We start from the raw sequence: 22,118 nt of genomic DNA, 5'->3' as shown, positions 1-22,118 counted from the left end.
GAGGAGCTGCTAGAATGTGTGTCACGTCACTGAACTCCTCATCGAGGACAAGCGGATATGAAAGGCTATCAGCAGGAAGACAAATGTTTTCATAGTACTGCTGGTAACAAAAATTTTTTTACTACAGGATTACCCTTAGGGTAAAAGCCATTACATTAACAATTACAGGGAACTACGGATAGCTGAAGACAGAGTTGTAGTTTAGTTACTCCATCCTTTACCTGCGGAGGACGGGCTGGTGGTGTGCTGATCAGAGGAGCTGGACCCATGGTGGATGCGGCATTGAGACTTCTTTCCCTTTCATCCTGGTAAATTCGGTCTCTCTCAGCTTCAGGTAGCTGTAAGAAATTCTGCATTGCCCGTAGATTTACCAGTAATGACTGAGATGCTGTCTTGGGATCTTCTTCCTTTCGTAAAATTTCCGAGAGCAAGCCCTAAATTAAGGGATTACAACGTATTAGTTGTAAAAAATTAAAAAAATATCAGACGGCACTGGTAACTGTTATTCTGCCAAAAATAGAGGGCACTAATAAAAAGTAAACTACTGGAAATCTGATAACAAAAAAAAAGAATATAAAATACAATAGCTAAATCAAAGAGATATTTCTAAATTGGGAGATTTGACAGATTATTTGACAAGACAAAACAACGTAAAAGTTAAAAACGAGGAAAATAAAAGATTTTATTTTTTTGTTTTTAGGTTTACTTTATTTCACATCAGCATGGCACTCTACACGTAACCCTAGAACGTGCAACCATAGAAATCTACAATAGAAAACAAGTGAGCTAGCAGGCCTGCGAGGACCCAGGTATGCGTTCTAGGGTTAAGAGATACGATACCAATTAGGTCCCCGTCAGAGGCCTCTCATTCAGCCAAATCAGACCTCTTGCTCTGCAGAGCTGAAGGGCAAACACCGTGACACACGTGTCTGGAAATAGTGTCTGGTTTGGATTTTATACCGAATCATTTGACAAGTCTTGTTAAAGGGTCGATTGCTACTTCTAATAAGTGGCTCTGAAGTTCAAGTCCTCTTCCTCTCTGAAGAGGCTATTTGTATGTCTCTCTAATCTCACTGGTGTTCTCAGAAACCTACAATTGTCCTACATTTTACACAATTTTCTCTTTTGTTTTCTAAGCCAGCGATACAGATCACAGAAGATCTGAAAATGTACATACCATGGCAAATTAGCTAGATAGAGCAAGAGGATCCCAATCCCAGGAACGAACGTCATAGGTGTCTATTAGTGATGAGCGAGCATTACCATGCTTGGGTGCTTGGTAAGAGTAACTGATGCTTGGATGGGGGAGACTTGAGCACCTAAGTATAATGCAAGTGAATGGGGGACTTTTGCCCGGAAAAATGCTTGAGTCCACTATTGACTTCCATTATGCTCTGATACTCGAGTCGCACCCATCCGAGCATCCAAATGATCTTAAGGAGTACCAAGCACCTGAGCATGGTAGTGCTCGCTCATAGCTAATGCCCATGCACAAAGCAGTTAACTTCAACTCTCTGCTGGAAAATTGCTTGAAATGTTGCAAAATTTTTGTGAAACCAGAACAGTCCAACTTCACAAACTGGAAAGCGGATGGAGCTTGGCTATGATGGGGAATATTTATCACAAGTTTTCCCTACAAAAGTGCTGTAAATCACTAAAGAAATGTACTCCAATCCCTGATTAGAGTACATTTAGTGTGATTGCACATGAGTCTTAAGATGAGCCAAATTTGTTAATAGGTGCATTCCTTAGAATGAAATAGGTGCATCTTACTCCTGCACATTTGTCATCAAAGCTAGAAGAAAAACAAAACATAGTCTTGGTTAAAATATTAGTAAAAGTTTGTGCAGGTTATGATCTTGCTACTTGGTTGCACATCAGAGCAGCTGACAAGATCCCACTATTTTGTGATGATATCAAAGACTACAGCAAAAATAAGTGAAAGTCGCTGTGAGCAGATTAGGCCATCTCCATCTTCCCCTCATTATCAGAGCTGGAAGTGACTACAGTTTGGGGTCAATTAACAATAACACTTCAGGGGAAATTACTAACGAATTTTGTAAGGGTTTATTTACACAAGCTGATTATCATGAGTTCCTCAAGGTACTGTCACACATAACGAGATCGCTAGCGAGATCGCAGATGAGTCACCGTTTTGGTGACGTAGTAGCGATCCCGTTAGCGATCTCGTTATGTGTGACACCTACCATCGATCAGGCCCCTGCTGTGAGATCTCTAGTCGTTGCAGAATGGTCCAGGTCATTTTCTTCAAAGGCGATGTCCTGCTGGGCAGAACCCATCGCTGTGTTTGACGCTGTGTGACAGGGTCACAGTGACTGCTGAGATCGTTATACAGGTCGCTACTGCGACCTGTATCGTTCCTGCATCGTTGGTAAGATCTGACTGTGTGACATCTCACCTGCGACCTCCCAGCGACTTACCTGCGATCCCTATCAGGTCGCATCGTTTTCGGGATCGCTGGTAAGTCGTTGTGTGTGACTGGGCCTTAAAACTGCTCGTTTCTCGATAGTTGGCCAGTGTAGCCAGGCTTGCCAACCACCCAACAAGAAATAAAACAACAAAAGAAAACAAAAACACCTTTAGTCATGTGAAATCATTTCGAAACATGTAAACAAGACATGTGCTTCTGAGAACAATGCTAATTTATGCACAGAAATTGTATTAAGAATCATTGTGTGCACTTGGGAAAAACTGTGGTAAGCCTGCCCAAACAGGCAGTGAAACGACCGCCGATAATCAAACATGTACCAGCCAATTGGCGCTTAATGCGGTAAGTGTAACGCACCCTGTATGCACCCTAAGTGTTGGCCATCTGCTATGTGGTGAATGTCAGTCGTAATAATTGGGTAATTTATCAAAACAGACCTATTACATATATGTGTACATTACAATAGGCCACATATGAAGGAAGACCAATATGACCTAATAGCCTAATAACTTCATAACACTTGATGGAGATTGTCTGATAATGGTGACCAATGGCGTCTACAGTGAATTTCACCAAGTGTTTCTAGAAGAGAAGAACAACTACAGGCAATGAACTTGATGGATATTTTATTTCTCAGTCCTGATAAATATGCACCAGTTATTGGTATGGGAGGCAGTTACAATATATTAGATACCAATGCTGGATGTACACGGATTTGAAGGGGAGTATACCTGAAAGACTAAGGGGTACTTTGCACACTACGACATCGCAAGCCGATGCTTGCGATGCCAACCGTGATAGTCCCCGCCCCCGTCGCAGCTGCGATCTCTTGTAATAGCTGCCGTAGCGAACATTATCGCTACGGCAGCTTCACATGGACTTACCTGCCCTGCGACATCGCTCTGGACGGCGACCCGCCTCCTTCCTAAGGCCTTCACACGGCAGGCGGCCAATAGAAGCAGGGGGGCGGAGATGAGCGGGACGTAAACATCCCGCCCACCTCCTTCCTTCCGCATAGCCGGCGTGAGCCACAGGTAGGAGATGTTCCTCGCTCCTGCGGCTTCACACACAGCGATGTGTGCTGCCGCAGGAATGAGGAACAACATCGGTCCTTCCGAAATTATGGAAATGACCGACGCTACACCGATGATACGATTTCGACACTTTTGCGCTCGTTAATCGTATCAAAAACGATTTACACACTCCAATATCGACAGCGACACCAGATGTGTGTCACTTTCGAGTTGACCCCACCGACATCGCACCTGCGATGTCGTAGTGTGCAAAGTACCCCTTAGGGTATGTGCGTACCTAACCACTTTTTTTAGCTCCAAAGATGCTGCGTTTTTGGCTGCAAAAAACTCTCAAAAACGCATCCGCGGCAAAAACGCATCCAAAAAACGCATGCGTTTTTACTGCGTTTTGGGCTTCGTTTTTTTTTTTTTTATCTTATCAGTGAACAATGCCATTAAAGATTGGTGAAGAAAAAAAAAAAAGATCTGATGAAATTTCCTTCATCAATCTGTTCTCCTTCATTCTCCACTAGTGTATACAGGAGAGCAGGCAGTAGCTGCAGAACTACAAGGCTCAGCATACTCCATCCAGGACTGTATGCAGGAGTTTTTTGCCCAAAAACGTAAAAAAAAAATAAAAAAAAATAAAATAATAATAATGATGTGGGCTTCGCTGCCCTCAACCCCCAGCTGCCTATTTGTACCCGGCTGGGAACCAAAAATATAGGGAAGCCCCCTTTTTTTTTTTTCAATTATTTCATGAATTTCATTAAATAATTTAAAAAAAAACTAAAAAAAAAACGTGGGCTTTGCCCAATTTTTGTGTCCAGCCAGGTACAACTAGGCAGCTGGAGATTGGAATCTGCAGTGCAGCGTGCCCAAGCTTTCTGGGAACCCCCGCTGCGAAATGCAGTCCGCAGCCGCCCCAGAAATTGGCGCTTTCATAGAAGCGCCATCTTTTGGCGCTGTATCCAACTCTTCCAGCTGCCCTGGTGCTGGGTAATAATGGGGTTAGGGCTAGCTGTGTATTATCAACTGGCCCTAAGCCCGAAATTCACGGTGTATCGCCAATATTAGACATGGCCACCATGAATTTCTAGTACAGATAAAAAAACAACACACAGAAAAATATTTTTATTAGAAATAAAACACAACACAATTAGTGACTCCATCTTTATTGAACTAAAGAACTCCCCCCTCTACTGTAGTCCTGGGGCAAGGGTCCCGCGATGTCCAATCCGGATATAATTTCATCTGATCGGTTTGCCGGAAGGAAGGCAAAGCGATCAGATGATGTGTCAGGTTCAAGGACATGAATCACATGACACATCAGCTGATTGTATAAAAGCAGTTTATATAATCAGCTGAAGCAGGAGTAGAAAAAAAAAAAAAAGAAAGAAAAAAAACCCACTACACACTTCTGTGCAGACTCCCATCCGATGGCTCCAGGACCCGGCGGTAATCAGCTGATGCGGTCACCTGACAGCATCAGCTGATAGTTTAAGCCGGCTGAGCGGTAAAAAGCCGGTCTCACTGCTGGACTTAAACTGTCAGCTGATGCCGTCAGGTGACCGCATCAGCTGGTCACCAGCAGGTCCTGCAGCCATCGGACGTGTCCCGGAAGTCTGCAGACAGGTGAATATGATATATTTTTTTCTACTGTTCACTTTTGATTTCGCAGCTGCTTCCACCTCCCGCCCGGACATGGCGCCGGATGGGAGGTGGAAACAGGGGTGGCGGTACCAGAAGGATTCACTCTTCTGTGTTTACCAACACAAGGAATGCTGGGTGAGTACAATCCTCTTCCTGTATACGTGACTGTACTACCCACCCCTTGCGTTTATAGCTGCGTTTTATAATTATAGAAACGCAGCTATATTTGCAATTAGCGTTTTTCATTGCGTTTTTGAACATCTCATTGAACTCAATGGGTGAAAAACGCAGGAATAATTGACATGCTGCGTTTTTGTGGGCACCTAAAAAAAAAGCTGTGTGCAGACAGCAAAAATGAAAAGTCAGACTTTGCTGGTAAAAGCAAAGTCATGCAGTTTTCTGAACAAAAACGCACCCGAAAAACACAGAAAAACGCCTAGTGCGCACATAGCCTAAGTGGCCATTACTCATTCAACAGGACCTTAAAGGGGATGTTAAGTTTTGTCTGGAGCAGCAAACTGCTATGAAATCTTACTTTCTTATTGTTTGGGAGACACGGAGTGTGGTGGTAGGAACTTGCCCTTGAATGACAGTTTTTATCCAAGAGCTTTTGACTACTAATGCAAATTTACAATCTGTCAATGATCTCTGCATCTACAAGGTTATCGATTTATTAACAGATAGCAGAGCACTTGAACAAGTACAAGGCTCAGGAAAGTGAGAGCCATAATTAGGATATCGAAGATGCAGTTAGTGGGGGCTCACGGCTGGTTCTTTAACAAAATAGCGGAGAACCCAAGAGTGAGAGGAAAGGAGGTGAGTAGCTGACTGCTGTATAGAAACTAATGTGCTGAAGAGAGCTTACTGGGATGCAACTACTGGGCCGGATTCTGGTAACCGAGCTCCATGAAAACAAGCTGTACACTATGTGAGATATAAGCTCTCACAGCAGTTGAATGAAAACAGATAGAAAAAACAAGTCACTTGCAAACTTGCTTAATTTTCATCCAGTCTAACTAAAGCAATTAATAACAAACATTTTAAACAAAAAAAGCTGACTGTAGGAAAAAAAAAATCTAAACCTTGTGTGTATTTAAGTTCATACAATTTTTATATCTTGTATTTCAAGTTCTTCTGATAATAAAAGTTGGACAAAGCATATACTTGTCTTAGTAAGCACCATTAACTACAGTTGTTAAGATAAATGCACACAGTAACGCACAACCTTCAGTTTTAATCATCGCAGCACAGATAACCTCCCAACAATTATTGATGGGGTCATGGCAATTAATTGGGCATATAATTTATTAAACATTGCAAAAACAGAAGGTGGCTGAACTGTGCATCTCATTTATAGTCGGAGCAGTCGGCTGTGATTCAGAGACTTTATCAATCTAACACTTATCTCTATTCTGATAGGAAACACATAAACAACAGTGTAGATCATAAAGCTGTACAGCCTAGCTCTTCATACAACAGACCTACTGTAGGTCACTTCATAATGAATTATGTGTGGCGCTCACTGTAATAGATTCTATTATATCACTCTAAAGAAGACAAAGGGGATACACACTGGCCCCAAAAAGATATATAGGCAACACGGTTACTAACCATGGCTGCACATGGCATACTAATGTGAACCAAAAGCACATGTACTAGCATAAACAAAAATAAAAAATAGACATGGTTTTTCTGTTGTTAGCCTTTCAAAATCAAACGGAGGAATTATTCAGCACTTCTACTTAGACCTCAGTCAGAGAACTCTCACCCATAATGTTTGCTTTGCGCTGATGAGGAGAAAATATGTGCCTGCAAATTGAGTTTCTGTTTTTTTCCGCTTATTCCAAAGTCATGTGACAAGGCCATATAAAAAAAAGACCTGCCAGTTGATAAAGAGGAGTTAAACACCATGTAAAGAAAAAATCCCTAAGCTCCCCTGATTCTGGTATCACTCCATTGCTGAAATATTATCATATTGCTTTTGGAGCGTAGCATGTGAAATCTCTGCTTGGAGTTCAGTTAGTCACTTTATTCATAGCCTTCTCTAGGGCCATGTGCTTTCACTCTTCCCTCCCAAAGGCTGCTGATCATAGCTTGCCCGTATCTGACACTGCTAAATTAAATACCCAGCTGTGATTGGGGTGGGAGGTGCTTCTACCCCTGTTTTCCAAATGCTGCCAAAGAAGACTGAAGAAATATCCAGATGAAGTACAAGCAGAGATTTCACATACTAAGCTCCAAAAGAATAAATGTGAATATCTCTGCAATGGAGGGATTCAGTGCAAACCATAAAACAATGGCCAAATCAGGGGACCAAGTGACAGGTCCTCTTTAAAGAAGACTTTACGCCAAATTGTTCATTTAAAACTGGACACCCAGCACAATAAAACGTGATTTTATTATTATTATTATTATTATTAATTTTGTACCTCTGTGTGGAGATATTAGTAATCAAAGTATTTGGTTGCTAATGAGTTAATAATGCCTACTTGGAAATTATCAGAAATATTTACTGGGACGTTTACTTCTTTCCCTTGAGTATTACGGCCTGCTTATGACTGGTCAGGATCACACAGGGGAAAGTAAGGCATGTCCCCACCATAAGGCTATGTGCCCATGCTGCGGAAAATGTGCGGATTTTGCCGCGGATTTCTCGCGGAAAAGCCGCGGATTTTCGAGAAATCTGCAGCACAGCTACTCCCCAGCCATTTCTATGGCATTTGGGAAATGCTGTGCCCACGCTGCGTTTTTTTCCGCAGCGGAAATCGTGCGGATTTTCGTGCGGAAAAATCTGCAGCATGTCAATTATTGTTGCGGATTTCTCCGCAGGGTCCCATATACTTACCTGCCTCACCAGAGTCACTTTCTCCGTCCGGTGTACAGGAGCGCGGTGAATCCAGGTACAGGAAGGAAGAGGTGGGCGGAGCCTGCACGAGCTCTGGTCATGTGACAGCCGGAGCTAGTTCAGGCCCGCCCACCTTCTCCTGCAGACGCTGAGAGAGTGACCCGGCTGCCGGAAAGCGAGGTGCTGCATGATGGAGGTAAGTATGAAGTATGAGGATGCAGTGCCGAAGCCATGGTACTGTATCCTCAATGCAGAATGCCCGCACCATATCCGCAGGACATTCCGCAGCATGGAAACAGACAAACGTTGTGGTGCCGTTTCCTGGGAGCACCTGCGGAATGTCCGTCCTGCGGATATATCCGCAGGACACTGTCCCCGTGGGCACATAGCCTAAGTCCAAACAGGCTACGCCTATTTGAGGCATAAAATGACACCTAGCACCAATAAGACCATGAATGAAATTGAGCTGCTGCAATGTGAAGATTTTATTCCAGACCTGAACCACAACAAAAATCCAACAATCCAATGTTCCGACCTCAGCGAGGTCTTTTTCAAGGAGTCCGTGTGGATGGTGCCACGTGCATGGGTAACGTAGCTGGAGGTGCCAGGTGGAGGACAGCAGCTTAACTGCCAGGGGACCACCGCATCGGTCACACCCTGATCTCACTGTAGAGCCATTACAAGTAGCAGTCAGCATGGCAGACATAAGTGTGATTTCTGACACCTTTCACTTCTATGCAAACACTGTGGGGGAGAGGCACAGCTGAGTTTAGCTGTGTCACATTACAATCCCTTCCATCAGCTCTGCCCCTCTCATAGCACTGTCACCTCTGCTATACTGCCTCTCCGCCCACACTGCCTGCCTATAGAGGGGAACACAATGGATTCTTATATTGTTCATGATTATTGTACTTGTTTTATTATGTATACCCATTTTCACATGTAAAGCACCATGGAATAAATTGCGGTATTAATAATAAATAATAATCTGAAGGGGTAAGTGATAATATAATAATAATAATATTTATTAATTTATATAGCGCTATTAATTCCACAGCACTTTACATACATTGGCAACACTGTCCCCATTGGGGCTCACAATCTAAGGTCCCTATCAGTATGTTTTTTTTGGAGTGTGGAAGGAAACTGGAGTACCTGGAGGAAATCCACGCAAACATGGGGAGAACATACAAACTCCTTGCAGATGGTGTCCTTGGTGGGAATTGAACCACTGAGCCACCGTGCCGCTAAAAGTGTGTGGACTGTTTTGATCTAATTTCAGAAAAGATTTTAACAAAACCACCAGATATTACTATTCTAATAAGATTTAAAAAAAAATGCTAATCGTTTAAAAAAAACAAAACAAAAAAAAAATCCCACATCTTGAAGTATGTGTAGAGATAAAGCACTAGCACTGCAGCACAGTGTATCACCATGGACTTAGGGGTATGTTTGTGTAATTGATTTGAGTGGAACATGGAGAAGTTCCGCAATATACCGTACAGCTTTTCCACACTGGAAAGAGCAACAGATAGCCAGCATCAGGCTGTAATTGGTGCAAAGTTAGGACTACCTTGTGCTGCATTTGCGGACATGGCAGTCAAGGGTTAAATAAGGTATTCCCCCGTAATCTCGTGCACAACGCAGCCAACACTCTCAAAGTTCATTTCGGAGTACTTTGGAAATGGAGGATGATGCAGTAGATTGATGCCGTCGCCTGTCTGGCTTCCAGATTGTCTCGCCTTTATACATAATCATTGATTGAAGCTGAATTGATCAGCCTCAAGCAACATCAAAAGCACCCAGAAAAAAAAAAAAATCCTTCTCCCAAGAAAACAACACTATCCAGAATGTCTTTTTTTAGAAGCTCATAAAATTAGATCCTTGGTCCAGGTGGAGGATTAATCCCAAACTCCACCTAACAGTTTGGGTCACAGCCAAGTGTGAAGCATACGGGAGCGCTGCGGTGACACTGTAATTTTACCTTTTTCTTACCTTTAATTCGGTAATGATAGAGACGGTTGGTTTATTCCTAACATTATACTACAAAGAATTACATGGAGCACAGTGGTAATTACGCAGTAGCTCTTAAGCAGTGGATCTCATTTTAGCACATAATTTACACAAACGTCTTGTAAAATCTACAGGATGGTCTATTATCCATTGTGATTTGACCCCCAAAAATGTAATGAAATTTAAGTCAAATTTGAAGACCACATGAACAAAAGCAATTACGTACCATCTATGTAGCAGTTCATTGTCATCATTAGAGAGAAGCTAAGCCCCCTAATACAATGTGACAATTTCACACATCTATGATACAATCCCGTTTGAACAGCTAATTTTCTCGGAAAAAAAAATAAATGTATATAGGGTTTTTTTTCTGTTTTCGATCTAATCTGCTTTAATTGTCCCCGTTGTTCGTCCCCATCTGTATTATAGCCATGAATCCAGCAATTGGAATTCTTAAGGGTGCGGAAAAGTAATAATGAAATGGTTTCTCTTCTGTATTTACACTTGTGAAGCTCTCCGATACAACAGTCCCTTTATTACAACTGCTCATCTACAGAAACAGCATGGAAGAACAAAAACATACAGATATTTATTGACCTCTGAGGAAGACGAAGAAAGAATGTCCCTACCGCAAGAGTAAGAAACTGTGTTTTTAATAAGAAAATGCATATGACAGATTAAAAATAGGCGGGTGGAAGCAGAACGCGGCCTTATTTCCATGATGAAAATCTGTCCCATACCACATAATATGGCAGAAAATGAATGGCTCGATTATGGATGAGCGGCCCCTTCAGTACAAGTCATTGCACTAGTTTGCCGTATTCTATAGATATATTCACTATACAGCACAGGCTAAGGCAAACTGCTCACAAGTTCCCTTTAACAAGTTTATTCCTGCATCATTAAGAGTCATTTTGTCATGTAGCCTCCAATCTCTAATTCACAAGGGACATTCCCAAGAGAATACTAATTCATAGAAATTGCATACATCTGAAGGAAGCTGACAAGTGCAAAGGCCTCCGATATGTAAAAATACAGCGATTGCCACCCGTGAGCGAGACGTGTCAGACTTGGGTGGATGGCATAGGTACATTAACTGCAGATGGCATCTACAAAATTGTAAGGGATACCAGAATTAGCAACCGTAAAAAGTGTGTTTTATTCGCAGTTTGTTTTGTTTTACTATTGATCGAGATATTAAATGCATCAGCTTTGAAATACTGCAAAAATGGTCCTAAAATATCAAAACTACATGTATCCAATGTTCAGTCTTAAACCTGCTTTACATGTTACGATTTCGCATACGATATCGTATGCGATCGTAAGCGCCCCCATCGTATGTGCGGCACGTTCAATTTTGTTGAATGTGCTGCACAAACAAATTAACCACCGTCACACGCACTTACCCGTCCATACGACCTCGATGTGGGCGGCGAACGTCCACTTCCTGGAGTGGGAGGGACGTTCGGCGTCACATTGATGTCACGCGGCAGCCGGCCAATAGAAGCGGAGGGGCGGAGATGAGCAGGACGTAAACATCCCGCCCTCCTCCTTCCTTTCGCATTGCTGGCCGGGAGCCGCAGGATGCAGGAAAGATCTGTTCATCGTTCCTGGGGTGTCAGCTAGAAGTGTTTCAGCTAGTGCTGCGAAACACTGCGATGTGTGGTACCCCGGGTACGATGAACAACCTGACGTTCAATTTATGAGGAATGAACGACGTGCATGCGATGAACGTTTTACCGTTCATTCGCAATCGCACGTCGCTGTTACACACTACAATGTACCTTACGATGCCGGATGTGCGTCACTTACGACGTGACCCCGCCGACACATCATAAGATATGTTGTAGTGTGTAAAGCGGGCTTTAGGACTCGCTCACACCCTCGTACACATCAGACAAGTAAAATCAGATTCTTTTCTATCACTCATACCAATGTTATCCAATATGAAAAAATTGTATTCGTCAGCTCTCCCTGTAGCAGGCATCTGGAGAAACTCGCAATCGGCGCACGGAGCCACCCTGGTCCGGGTCTGAAGCCAACAGAAAGAAGACATTCTCCAGCATTCACAAAAGGGATGAAGGTAAGTAAGAACGTGTCTTTATTGAGAAATTGCTTGATTAAATTGAACAGATACCAGCATGTTGTACCACACACTAATAAACACTAACCTATGCGTTTTGGCTAGAAGTGCCTTATTCATGACCATTCTAATAACACGATCCTATGCGTTTCGGCAAGAAGCACCTTTTTCATTGACGTTCCATGTATAGAAGATCCATGAATAATGTGCTTCTAGCCAAAACACATGTGGTCGTGTGTTATGAGAACATCAATGAGTTATTATTATTGTTATTAGAACATTCATGAATAAGACACTTCTAGCTGAAACGCATATATTGTGTGTTATTTATTAGTCTACATGCTGCTACCTTTTCATTTTAATCAAGCAATTTCTCAATAAAGACACATTTTTACTTACACACATCCCTTCTGTGGACACTGGAGAATTGCTTCTTCCTGAATGTTATTCAGTGGGGTAATGCCGATGCCGATTTTGTTTTGTTTTTTTCGCTGACAGAATCTGTCATTCAAAAATGAAAATAGCAAAATGTTGCAATTTCATGCTGAAATCAAAAGCTATTCATCCATTCAAGTCTATGGGAGTGTGGAAAACATCGGACTGCACGCGGATGATTTCCGCAGACTCACACAATGGAGAAGATGCAGAAATTTAGTTCTCCATCTTCTCCTCATAGAGTACTATGATTTTCTGTTAAGAGAGAGAATCGGATCAGACTATGCCGACCCTCGGATCAGACCTTGATCAGTGTCATTAGCATAATAGACTCGATTCTCTCATGTGAGAGAATCTACGGTTGGGTGAACCCAGCCTCCAATATTCAGATCCCAATAGACTAACGTGAAATGCATGAGACATTTTTAAAATGTGTTGAGACGCCGCAGTCCGAGACAAATGACACTAGGTTCTCTTTTAAAAGGAATGAGTAAAAATTCAATTCCACTCAAATTTATTCACTTATTTTAAGTTGCAATCTATCATTAAAGGAATCCCTCATAGATCAACCCTCCTAAGCCATCTATAAGGACATGTAGGTCACAGGAGGCTGAATAAATTGATACAGTACAATGCATATATCATTACCCTACTGACCCGTTCCCGATCATGTTGACGTCTATACAACAAATCTGACAAATGAGCTACAGACAAACAGGGCCTATTGTGTGTATCGTAGAGGACCACCTCTTCAGATTTACAATATTTCAGTCTTGCATACATAAGCCTGACGCTACGTCCCAGGCATTTTGGAGTACTGAACTGTGTTATATAAATGTGTAGGACGCAGCTCAATCTAGAAACATTAAACAGTGGTAAGTTCTCTTAAAAGGTTTATATTCCCTCCCAAGCATCTTTTGCAAATTTTTCTGTCTAAAAAACCCTTTGAAGGAAATTATATGGCAGAAATAAATGAGGGGGGAAAGGGCTCAATTGGTTGGCAGCAACAATAATTTGTTTTGCGTTTGCCGTTATTTCCATAAAAACTAAAAACATTCAATAAGAACATTTTGGTTTTCATCCATAATGTAACATAATGGTTCTCAAAACTGTCAGTCCTCGGGGACCGCAGCGTACACGAGACGCAAGGAATACGAAATGCATGAAACTTCTGGATTTGATTCTCCGTAGAGGAAGAAAGGAGCAGGATAGAATATTCTATATGAAGACGCTCACTCACTTCCTTAAAGAAAAAGGAGGAGTTTGTCATCTCCTACAATAATATAACAATTCGACACTTCCTTGTATTTTAGATAGATTAGATCGAAAATTAAAGAGGAGTTATCACCGGGTGTAATGTAGCCAGGTTTTGCTCCCATTTTATTCCCGTTGCTTCAGACAATAAATTATTTGTTTTCTCTAAATTCGCCATGTGGTTCCAGAGATATAGGCATTTTTCACTTTGTGCCAATTTTTATGATCTTTGCAAGGGGGTGCAGCTCACAGGATTCTCTTGGAACGCATCTTTAGGCAACACGCTGTTGATAAACAACAATAAAATACTCTGGGGAGGAGCAGTAATAAAATAAGAGAAAAAAAAAATAATATGTCATTTTGACCTGGTTACAGGACCTCTTAAACACACTGTTAATAGATCTCCTATGAAAAAGCTCTGTGCAAAACGTGCATAAGGGTCTATGGGCCTTCAATTGCTGAGTATCACTGACTTTATGGTATGTGATATGTTTTAACCATCAATCTACCACTGCATATGGCTATTTTAGATGTACCTCATTTTTATTTGTAAATTGTTACTATACCATATATAGCATAAATTTTATCACCATACCCTTATCTGGATGTATATATTTCTGTTGTTCTAACTGTTTATGTACCCCCACAATTTTTTTTTTATTTTATTTTATTTTTTTAATAAGACAATAAATATATGTATCAAAATATTTAGTTATCTTTCACATTTTTTGTATGGTATAGATTGGTTTGGTTAGATGAGAGTAGCCATACTACTGTAAGTTATACCCTTTCGTTGTGTTGTAGGCGCAGGTTATAGAACCTGAACCCTTGCCAATTGCTTAAAACACTGTAAAAGCACTCAGCTCTTATATTAACACATGTATAGCACTGTATAGAGCCACAAACTATGTACTTAGCCCATCGCAGTAGTTTACTATAAAAAAATGTATATGTATACACACATGCACACACACAGTATGTCTAGTCAACTATATAAAGCGTATCACTGTGTATGCACAAAGGGCCAACAGGGCCTTTCAATGAGCAGTGATTGGGAGGCCTGCTCTGAAAGCTGCGGACTGGTAATTTATAACTGCATCTCTTCAGAAGAGGGGAGGGAGAGGAATGACTGTTGTACAGAAATCACTTTGCTGGAGAGAGCTGACTGGGCTGTTAAGAGTTAACACCTTTCCTGGCATGTCACTACTGGGCATGCTGGGCCAGAGTCTGGAGGACAAGCTCCATTGAAACCAGCTCTACACTATAAAATCTCTCACTGTAAAAGAATGACAGCAAAAAGAAAAAGCAAGTCAACTGCAAACTTGCTTATTTTCAAACACATTTAGCAACTTAAGAATAACATTTTAAAAGAAGTGTGTCCACTTTGGCCATTTATGGCTAGCATATGAATATCCATTGCTGTGTATAGATGAGGTCTGATCTAAGCAACCGGGCAAGCACCTAAAGCCTGCTTTACACATTGCAATTTCGCATACGATATCGTATGCGATTTGCAACGCCCCCATCGTATGTGTGGCACGTTCAATTTGTTGAACGTGCCACACAAACGATTAACCCCCGTCACACGTACTTACCCGTCCATACGACCTCGATGTGGGCGGCGAACGTCCACTTCCTAGAGTGGGAGGGACGTTCGGCGTCACATCGACGTCACGCGGCAGCCGGCCAAAAGAAGCGGAGGGCCGGAGCTGAGTGGGACGTAAACATCCCGCCCACCTCCTTCCTTCCGCATTACCAGCTGGGAGCCGCAGGAGGCAGGTAAGATCTGTTCATCGTTCCCGGGGTGTCACACACTGTGATGTGTGCTACCCCGGGTACGATGAACAATCTGACGTTCAATTCATGAGGAATGAACGACGTGCGTGCGATGAATGTTTTACCGTTCAATCGCACGTAGCTATTACATACTGCAATGTACCTTACGATGCCAGATGTGCGTCACTTACGACGTGACCCCGCCGACACATTGTAAGATACATTGCAGTGTGTAAAGCAGGCTTTAGTCAAGTAAAAATACAGGAGACCAACAAAATAGTCACATTTGGACTCAGTCGACATGGAATAAAATAGACCTATTACTACAATGTTCCCTTCATCCTACAGGGAAGAAATACAACTCCTCAAATATAAATCCTGTGTTTAGAATATGAGAAGATCTGGGAAGTTTGGGTTAGCTGCATTTTTTTTTTTTTTAAGTAGAGTTAAGAACTGTATATACTGTATTATGAATGATAATGTTAGGCCATCTTTGATCTTTGGACTATAATTATGAATTTACATTCCACCTCCTGATCTTCTAAGATCACACACTCTCTTAATTGCATGATTATCACTATGTGTCTCATTTATAATTCTTGTACGTGCTGTTAAAGGACATGCAAAAGGTAATAGAGTAAAGCGGGCTTTACACGCTGCGACATCGCTAGCCGATGCTAGCGATGTCAAGCGTGATAGCTCCCGCCCCCATCGTACGGCCGATATGTGGTGATCGCTGCCGTGCAGCTACCTGTGCAGCGACGTCGCTGTGACCGGCGAACCACTTCCTTTCTGAGGGGACGGTTCGTTCAGCGTCACAGCGACGTCACAGCAGCGTCACTGAACCGCCGCCCAATAGAAAAGGAGGGGAGGAGATGAGCGGCCGGAACATGTCGCCCACCTCCTTCCTTCCTCCTTTTCTGGTGGACGCAGCTAAGGAGATGATTGTCGTTCCAGCGGCGTCCCACATAGCGATGTGTGTTGCCGCAGGAACGACAAACAACATCATTACTGCAGCAGCAACGATAATTGGGAAGAGGGGGGCATGTCACCGATGAGTGATTTTGAATGTTTTTGCGACGATTCAAAATCGCTCATAGGAGTCACACACAACGAGATCGCTACAGCGGCTGGATGTGCGTCACAAAATCCGTGACCCCAACGAGATTGCTTTAGCACTCTCGTAGCGTGCAAAGCCAACTTAAGTCATGTACTCAGGACCACTTCTGCTAAAGCATTACTCCAGTGTTTGTTTTGTTTGATTTTTTTATTACTTTGCTAAAGTGGTGCTTTCAATCTAAAGGGTACTTTACACACAACGATATCGCTAACAATATATCGTCGGGGTCACGTCGTTAGTGACGCACATCCGGCGCCGTTAGCGATATCGTTGTGTGTGACACCAAGGAGCGACGATCAACGATCGCAAAAACGTCAAAAATCGTTGATCGTTGACACGTCGCTCCTTTTCAGAATATAGTTAGTGGTGCATGCCGCTGGTTGTTCGTCGATCCTGCGGCGCCACACATCGCTATGTGTGACACTGCAGGAACGACGAACATCTCCTTACCTGCGTCCACCGGCAATGAGGAAGGAAGAAGGTGGATGGGATGTTACGTCCCGCTCATCTCCGCCCCTCCTCTGCTATTGGGCGGCCGCTTAGTGACGCCGTACGCACCTCCCCTTTGAATGAGGGATTGTTCGGCGGTCATAGCGACGTCGCTGAAAAGGTATGTGCGTGTGACGCTGCCGTAGCGAACATGTTCGCTACGGCAGCGATCACCAAATGTTGCACAAATGACGGGAGCAGGTGCTATTGCTCGCGACATCGCTAGCAATCGCTAACGATGTTGCAGCGTGTAAAGCACCCTTAAGTCCCCTGCCTTATACTCACCTTCAGGATGCTTCATCCTCTTTTGCTGTCACTCCATTGGTCGCCAGCAATTAGTGACCTGCCGGCAGCTCCAGTGTTTCATGGAGCACGCCGGAGATCACAACTCAATACAAGTCTAAGAGAGCCTCAGAGATGCATTAGGAGATTGTGACTAGAGAAAATGAGCGGACTCGAACTTTCACAAACATTACACATATATATTATATATATATCCTGGAGTCCTGGACACAGTAGGTCCTGGTCTGCGGGGCCACGAGTCTCCTCCGCAGGAGACCACAGCTGCTCGTACCCACGATCAGGGCTCAGTGCGCTGCGGTCTGTCACATGAGTTCTCCTATTGAGGACGCATGCCAATCCACAGCAAACAATTGACATGCTGCGGCCTGGAAAGGCACACCTCAGGTCAGTGTTTGCTGCGGAAAAAACAAGCACAGTGGGCACGGGATTTATAGAAATCCCGTCCACTGTGCCTGTACTGTACAACGCAACGTTTTGGACGCAGCGAAAACATGCTACATCTATAAGGCTGCAAACACTGATCGTGTGCTTGTACCCTAAGGAGGGGATTACAAAAGTACATTAAAAAGGCTGCCGTCATATTACAATGACAGAAGACTCCTAGAATGTTAATATTAAAGGTGCTTCTAAGCATGGAGATGGGAAGCCCCGCTGTTGTGGGCTGAAAATACTAGTGGTCCCGAAGCTAAGAGGCTGCTCACAATATTGCTAACCTTGTTTTTTTCCTAAATGCTGAGCTGCTGCTGCTGTGACCTGGTCACAGCAGCGGGCCTTCCTACTGCACTTGCTCACAGGCACCTATAATATTCTAGGGCAGGCGGTTATGTCTATGTACTACAGTATTTAGCTCCTTAGACAAAATTATTGTTATTAAATGTAGGAATTTTTTGCATTTAATGGGTATGTCCACTATTCTGACAACGCCTTCTCAATCAGTATGTTACCCCTTTTAAAACACATACTCACATCTGGAGCCATTCCAACGCCATCAGAACAGTCTCTGCTTGGATTGTATAACAGCGTTTTATCACATGATCCCAGGGTCTACACAGCGGTCACTTCACTGTCCCCACCTTAGAACAAATCGCTTACATCTGGAAGACGTGATCGCTGCTGCTTTCTCCGTATATATGAGATATGTCTAAAGGTGGGGAGAGTGAAGCGGCGGCTGGGGTCATGTGATGTAACACTTATGCGATCCCAGAAGAGACAGTGCTGGAACAGCGCCGGCACCAGGAGAGTAGAAGTGCGGTTTTAAAAGTGAGAAACATACTCTGACAACCTCTTCTCAATTTGTAATAGACAACCCTTTTAAATGTATTATTATATTCTATTGATAGAAAACCCCTGCAAGAAAAAAAATAAAATTGCCCGCGTTAAAAAACTTAAGATGCCCAACTCTTCTTTCCCAAGATTATATATATATACACATACAGCACATGGCCACCTCTAGACAGAACAGAGGTAATGCAAGAAGTTCTACTACCTTAGCAGGACCTCTGGGGCCTTTTCATTTCACAGATGGTCATTGGTTTTCGTGTAGGAAAAGCTACTATTTGAGCATTACTCAAGGTGATCACTGAGGTCCTAATAAGATCATAATAATTGAGGACAAAAAAAAAAGAGCAAATAGAACTCAAGTGGGAACTGTACTTTCAACAAACTTTGTATTAAATCAGTAGTGCAGGAAAATAAGAAAATTTGCAATACATATTATCAACCATTTATTCCTCTGCTCTCCTCCCCGCTTCCTGAACTTCTCTCCTCCATGACAAAATAGCTTGGCTAAGTATTGCTCAGACAATGTAGACACATTCAATCAGTTCAATCAGGTTACACTACTTGTCATACTCTATGAAGAGGAAAGGACAGGAGGGTAGGGGTGTGAAGAACAGAGCGAAGAAACAAGCAAAGAGAAGAAGATTGTGCTGAGCTTTCTTACAAGTCTTTTACCTCACCCCAGAGCTGGATTCACATCTACACAACTGTGGACTGCTATAACGTCCCGCATGCTGCTGCATGTCTGGAGACATCATAATCTTGCCCCAGCAGCTCAGACTCAACTGCAAATCGAGATTTATCCTGCATTTTCATCAGTTTTGCTGAAGATTTTAGCACCAGTTCAGCAGCCACAAACTGTTATTTAAATGAACCAACAAAGTTGGGCATTAGCCATAGATGGAGGCTACTTCGCTACTTAAATTTCTATATCTCGCAAACATTTTTTCTATAACTTGGATCCCCAACAGTTTGTAGGAAAGAAAAACATAAAAGTTATACAGATATATAAATGGGTCCACGGGCTGATCTACATAGCAGACTGCTGAAGGGGGCATTAGAGAAGGGACTCCATCTTTCCTATCTTGAAAGCAGACTGTTTGCACATGATGGATTTACTTATGGCAAATGTAATTCAGATTTATAAAAGAATCAACGTCAGAAATCTCCGGCTGATCGTTTACCCACAGATGTGCAATTCATGTGCCGCAGATTCGCACGAGGATTAGCTTCATTCATTGGGCTAATCAGTGGCTTCTGCTTGTAAAGCCTCATTCAGATGTCCGTGACTTTTCATGTACATAAAAACACAGACCACTACTCATTAGTGTTTTGGATCAAATTGTCATCGTGTCAGATTCAACCAGAAGTGATTTTCAGGTTAATGTTAAGGGTGCTTTACACGAGACGAGCTATCGTGCGATGCATCGTCGGGGTCACGGTTTTCGTGACACACATCCGGCATCGTACACGATGTCATCTCGTAAGACACCTCCTAGCGACGCAGTATCGCTCACAAATCGTGAGTCGTGTACTCGTCGCTAGGTTTCATAAAATTGTTTAATTAAAATGGCGCCGGTTGTTCATCGTTTCCGAGGCAGCACACATCGCTCCGTGTGACACCACGAGAACGATGAACACAGCTTACCTGCGTCCCGTGGCACCCACCGGCTATGTAGAAGGAAGGAGGTGGGCGGAATGTTTACATCTCGCTCATCTCCGCCCCTCCGCTTCTATTGGCCGGCTGCCGTGTGACGCCGAACGTCCTACCCACTTCAGGAAGTGGATGTTCGTCGCCCACTGCGAGGTCGTCCGGAAGGTAAGTGTGTGTGACAGGGGATAAACGAGTTTGTGCGCCACGGGCAGCGATTTGCCCGTGACGCAAAAACGACGGGGGCGGGTACGATCGCTTGTGCTATTGCACAATAGATCGACTCGTGTAAAGCAGGCTTTAGTCAAGGACAATACATGGATTACACTCTGATGCCATCCGGGTGCAGTCTGATTTTCACAGACCCACAGTCTTGTATGAGCAATTTTGAATAAAAAAAGCGGATCAAAAATCGGACAAGACTCTGACTTTTGCAGATCACTCAGTCTGCAAAAAATAAAAATAAATAAAAAAATGTGGACCTATAAAAAGCCACATAGGCTATAATGGGATTAGGTAAACAACCCGTAAAAGACAACGTGTAAGTGACTCACGAACATCTGACTGAGGTCTAAAATGTGCAAGAATGAACAGGCTCATTCTCATCACAGGATTTATTTTCTACAGTACCGTAAGCAAATTTTTATTATATATATGTACACGCACACACACACACACACACACACACACACACACACACAGTCACAGAAGTGAATACACTTCTAAGTTTTGTAAATATTTAATATTTTTTCATGGGACAACACTGCACTGATGATATGACACTTTGATACAATGTAAAGTAGTCAGTGTGCAGCTTGTATTAGGCTAAGGACACGTGGTGAGTAAAACGGAGCGAGTGGAATGCGATATAGAAAAAAAGAAAAAAAAAAAACACCCATTCCACTCGGACCAATGTTGCTCTAAGAGGCGGCTCCCATGTGTAATTTTCTCAACCCTAATCGAACTGAGAAAACAATTGCATCTGATTTGCTTTCACTCGCACCCATACAAGTCTATGGGTGCGAGAGAAACATGGCACTGCGCTCGCATTACACCAGACTGCAGTGCAATAATCACATCAGCTGATATTGGAGGAGATGGGGAGATTAATCCCTCCCTCTCCTCCACAGCTGTGCTCCGGTCGCAGGATCAGGTCACAGTATAATGACACTCGGCTTACACTCGCAGGAGAGCGGGAGCCGACGGTCTTTAGCATAACGCATCCGATGCTCTCGCAACGGATGCTAATTGCTTTTGTGTCCTTAGCCTAACAGGGTAAATTTGGTGTGCTCTTTATATAACAACTCACACAGCAATTAATGTCTAGACCACAGACAACAAAAGTGAGTACACCCCTAAGTGAAAATAGCCAAGTTGTGCCCTAAGTGTCAATACTTTGTGTGGCTAGCATTATTTTCAAGCACTGCCTTAATTCTCTTGGACAGGGAGTTCATTAGAGCTTCACAGTGGCTACTGGAATCCTCTTCCGTCCTCCATGAGGACATCATGGAGCTGGTGGGTGTTAGAGACCTTCGCTCCTCCATCTTGCATTTGAGGAGGCCCCACAGATGCTCAATTGCGTTTAGATCTGGAGACATGCTTGGCCAGTCCAGCACCTTTACCCTCAGTTTCTTTAGCAAGGTAGTGGTCATCTTGGAGGTGTGCTTGGGGTCATTGTGTTGGAATACTACCCTGTGGCCCAGTTTCCGAACGGAGGGGAGAGATCATACTCTTCTTCAGTAAACCACAGTACATG

The 22,118-nt window shown here is 43.1% G+C and overlaps 1 protein-coding gene across 6 annotated transcripts in view; it reads right to left on the bottom strand.

Moving 5' to 3' along the window:
* Positions 1-22,118, bottom strand: part of SATB1 (SATB homeobox 1) — a 255,722-nt gene that overhangs the window by 69,055 nt on the left and 164,549 nt on the right. For 5 of the 6 annotated variants that reach the window (XM_075315301.1, XM_075315298.1, XM_075315299.1 and 2 more), the window contains one exon: positions 222-434. The exons of the other annotated variant lie outside the window; for it this stretch is intronic. In XM_075315301.1, coding sequence (XP_075171416.1) covers positions 222-434 — 213 coding nt within the window. The remainder of the gene's footprint in view (positions 1-221; positions 435-22,118) is intronic. 6 annotated transcript variants of the gene reach the window in all.

This window comes from Anomaloglossus baeobatrachus, chromosome 6 (assembly GCF_048569485.1).
Source record: "Anomaloglossus baeobatrachus isolate aAnoBae1 chromosome 6, aAnoBae1.hap1, whole genome shotgun sequence".
Classification (NCBI taxonomy): Eukaryota; Metazoa; Chordata; class Amphibia; order Anura; family Aromobatidae; genus Anomaloglossus; species Anomaloglossus baeobatrachus.
This window is presented reverse-complemented; position numbering and strand designations above follow the sequence as displayed.